This window comes from Chiloscyllium plagiosum, chromosome 39 (assembly GCF_004010195.1).
Source record: "Chiloscyllium plagiosum isolate BGI_BamShark_2017 chromosome 39, ASM401019v2, whole genome shotgun sequence".
Taxonomy (NCBI): Eukaryota; Metazoa; Chordata; class Chondrichthyes; order Orectolobiformes; family Hemiscylliidae; genus Chiloscyllium; species Chiloscyllium plagiosum.
Window position 1 is genome coordinate 27,446,609 of NC_057748.1, and position 2,602 is coordinate 27,449,210.

At 51.8% G+C, this 2,602-nt stretch overlaps 1 protein-coding gene across 4 annotated transcripts in view; it reads right to left on the bottom strand.

Moving 5' to 3' along the window:
• The window catches only part of mrpl24 (mitochondrial ribosomal protein L24), a 6,157-nt gene that overhangs the window by 2,480 nt on the left and 1,075 nt on the right, over positions 1-2,602 (bottom strand). For 2 of the 4 annotated variants that reach the window (XM_043680094.1, XM_043680093.1), the window contains exons 2-3: positions 2,110-2,308; positions 421-516 (exon numbers count right to left, since the gene is read on the bottom strand). In XM_043680094.1, coding sequence (XP_043536029.1) covers positions 421-516; positions 2,110-2,286 — 273 coding nt within the window. In that variant the 5' untranslated portion in view covers positions 2,287-2,308. Of the gene's footprint in view, positions 1-420; positions 517-2,109; positions 2,457-2,587; positions 2,597-2,602 lie in introns of those variants that run through there. The other 2 variants (XM_043680095.1, XM_043680092.1) reach the window with 2 other exon arrangements.

The following is a 2,602-nucleotide window of genomic DNA, read 5'->3' on the forward strand; positions in this document are numbered from 1 at the left end:
GCGCAGCAGGTCAGGCAGCATCCAGGGAACAGGAGAATCGACGTTTCAGGCATAAGCCCTACTTCAGGAGGCATAAGCCCTTCCTGAAGAAGGGCTTATGCCTGAAACGTCGATTCTCCTGTTCCCTGGATGCTGCCTGACCTGCTGCGCTTTTCCAGCAACACATTTCCAGCTCTGATCTCCAGCATCTGCAGACCTCACTTTCTCCGTTAATCCAGAGACCCCTGTAATGAGCTGGGGTTCGAATCCTGGCACATCAGGGTTTGGATTGGATTGAAAATCTGGAGCGAAACTGACAAGCATGTCTGATGGGAGGGATCTGCGTAAGCAGCGATGCCTTTGTGCTCCAGAGCAGCTCTCTCCTATTCTGCCACACCTTCCCACCCCCTTCCCTGTACCCCAGTGTCGCTCCCCACTCACCGTGTTGAGTCCCTCCAGGACCACCCAGTTCCGAGCTCGAATCACCTGGTTGACCTTCCCCTGTTTCCCGGCGTCTTTGCCCTTGAGTATCTCCACCTAGCCCAGAGGAAGCACAGCAGAACCTTATCAGGGGCGTTCCTAGGTCACCACAGAGACATACAGCACAGAAACAGACCCTTCGGTGCAACCAATTCATCAGCCCAAACTAAAATTGACTCCCGCCTGCGCCTGGCCCATATCCCTCCAAACCTTTCCTATTCACATACTTATCCAAATATCTTAAATGTTGTAACTGTACTCATATCCACCTCTGGAAGTTGCCCCTCATGTCTTTTCAAATCTCTCTCCTCTCACCGTAAAAATAGAGTCGTATAGCACAGAAACTGACCATAACTCGTCCTTATCAACCAAGTTACCCAAACTAACCTAGTCCCATTTCCCTGCGTTTGGCCTGGATCCCGCCAAATCCTTCCTATTCATGCATCTATCCAAACGTCTGTTAAACGTTGTAACTGTAGCTGTATCTACCATCTCCTCTGGCAGCGCATTCCACATACACACCACCCTCTCTGTGAAAAGGTCGCCCCCTCAGGTTAAATCTCTTTTAAATCTCTCTCCTTAAAAACATACCCCCTAGTCTTGAAATCCCCCATCCTCAGGAAAAGACACCTGATCTGGGCCCATTATTTTATAACCCTCAATAAGACCACCCCTCAACTTACAGTGAAGGAAGTCCCAGCCTCTCCTTATAACTCAAACCCTCCACGGCCGGCAACGTCCTGGTAAATCTCTTCTGAACCCTTTCCAGTTTAATAACATCCTTCCTATAGCAGGGCGACCAGAACTGAACACACTACTCCAGAACAGGCCTCACCAACGTCCTGTAAAACCTCAATGTGACGTCCCAACTGAAGGGTCTCAGCAATGAAGACAAGCGTGCTGAACACCTTCTTAACCACCCTGTCTACCTGCGACGCAAAGAATTATGTACCTGAACCCCTAGGTCCCTCTATTCTACAACACTACTTAAGGCCTTGCCAATAATTGTATGAGTGGAGAGTGGGGTGTTGAAAAAGCACAGCAGGTCAGGCTGCATTCAAGGAGCAGGAGAATCGACATTTCAGGCATAAGCCCTTCATCAAGGGATGCTGCCTGACCTGCTGTGCTTTCTCAACACCCCACGCTTGACTCTGACCTTCAGCATCTGCAGTCCTCAATTTCTCCCATTAGTTGTATGAGTCTTGGTTTTATCAAAAGCATCTCTCAGCCTCCTGTATGTATAATTGGGGCAGAGAGGAGGGCAGGAAAGACTGGCTGAGATCGATCAGCCCACAGCCACAACGAGGCCATTCACTCCATCCTGCCTCTGCCAGCCCCTCGGAATCCCTGTGAATGCAGTGGGCGGTGCTGGACTCCCTCCCCCCCCCTCCCGGTCACCTCCTGTCAAGAAATTCTCTGTGCAAAACAGGGCATTGTGATAATGCGAGATCTTGCTGTGCAAGCCCATAGCTCTGCATCCTGACCGTTGAACTGTCTACCGTGCCAGACTAGGATTCTAACATTGCTGCCAGACACATTCTGGTCTGTCTCGCTGCTGAGGGAGGAGAGAACCAGAGCCTCTCTCCAACTCCCAGAGACAATCGCCATCCGTATTCAAGTGCAGGTGCCCCTCACTCCACTCGCCCTCACCGTGTCCCCTCGGAAGATCTTCCACTCGTCCTGGGCTAGGGGCTCCACAAACACCTTTTTGCGCTGGCGTCCCGGGGGATTCATCTTCTGGGCGGTTACCGTCCAGGGCCGGCTCATGCCATAGCGGTAGCCGCGAGGGAGCTTGGTGGCGGCGGCTAGCACAGATCCCAGTCGCATGGTCCTTCTGGGCCTGGGGCAGCTGCGGAGGGAGCAGAAGGTGCCACAAGGTGAGGGAGTGAGTGAATGTGTGAGAGTGACAGCACGGTGACAGACCCTTCGGCCCACATCATTCATGCTAACCAGGTTTCCCACACTAATCTGCCATTTGCCAGCACCCGGCCCATATCTCTCCAAACCCTTCCTATTCATGTCCCCATCCAAATGCCTCTTAAATGTTGTAATTGTACCAGCCTCCACCACATCCTCTGGCAGCTCATTCCATACATGTACCACCCTCTGTGAAAAAGTTGCCCCTTACGTCTCTTTTATATAT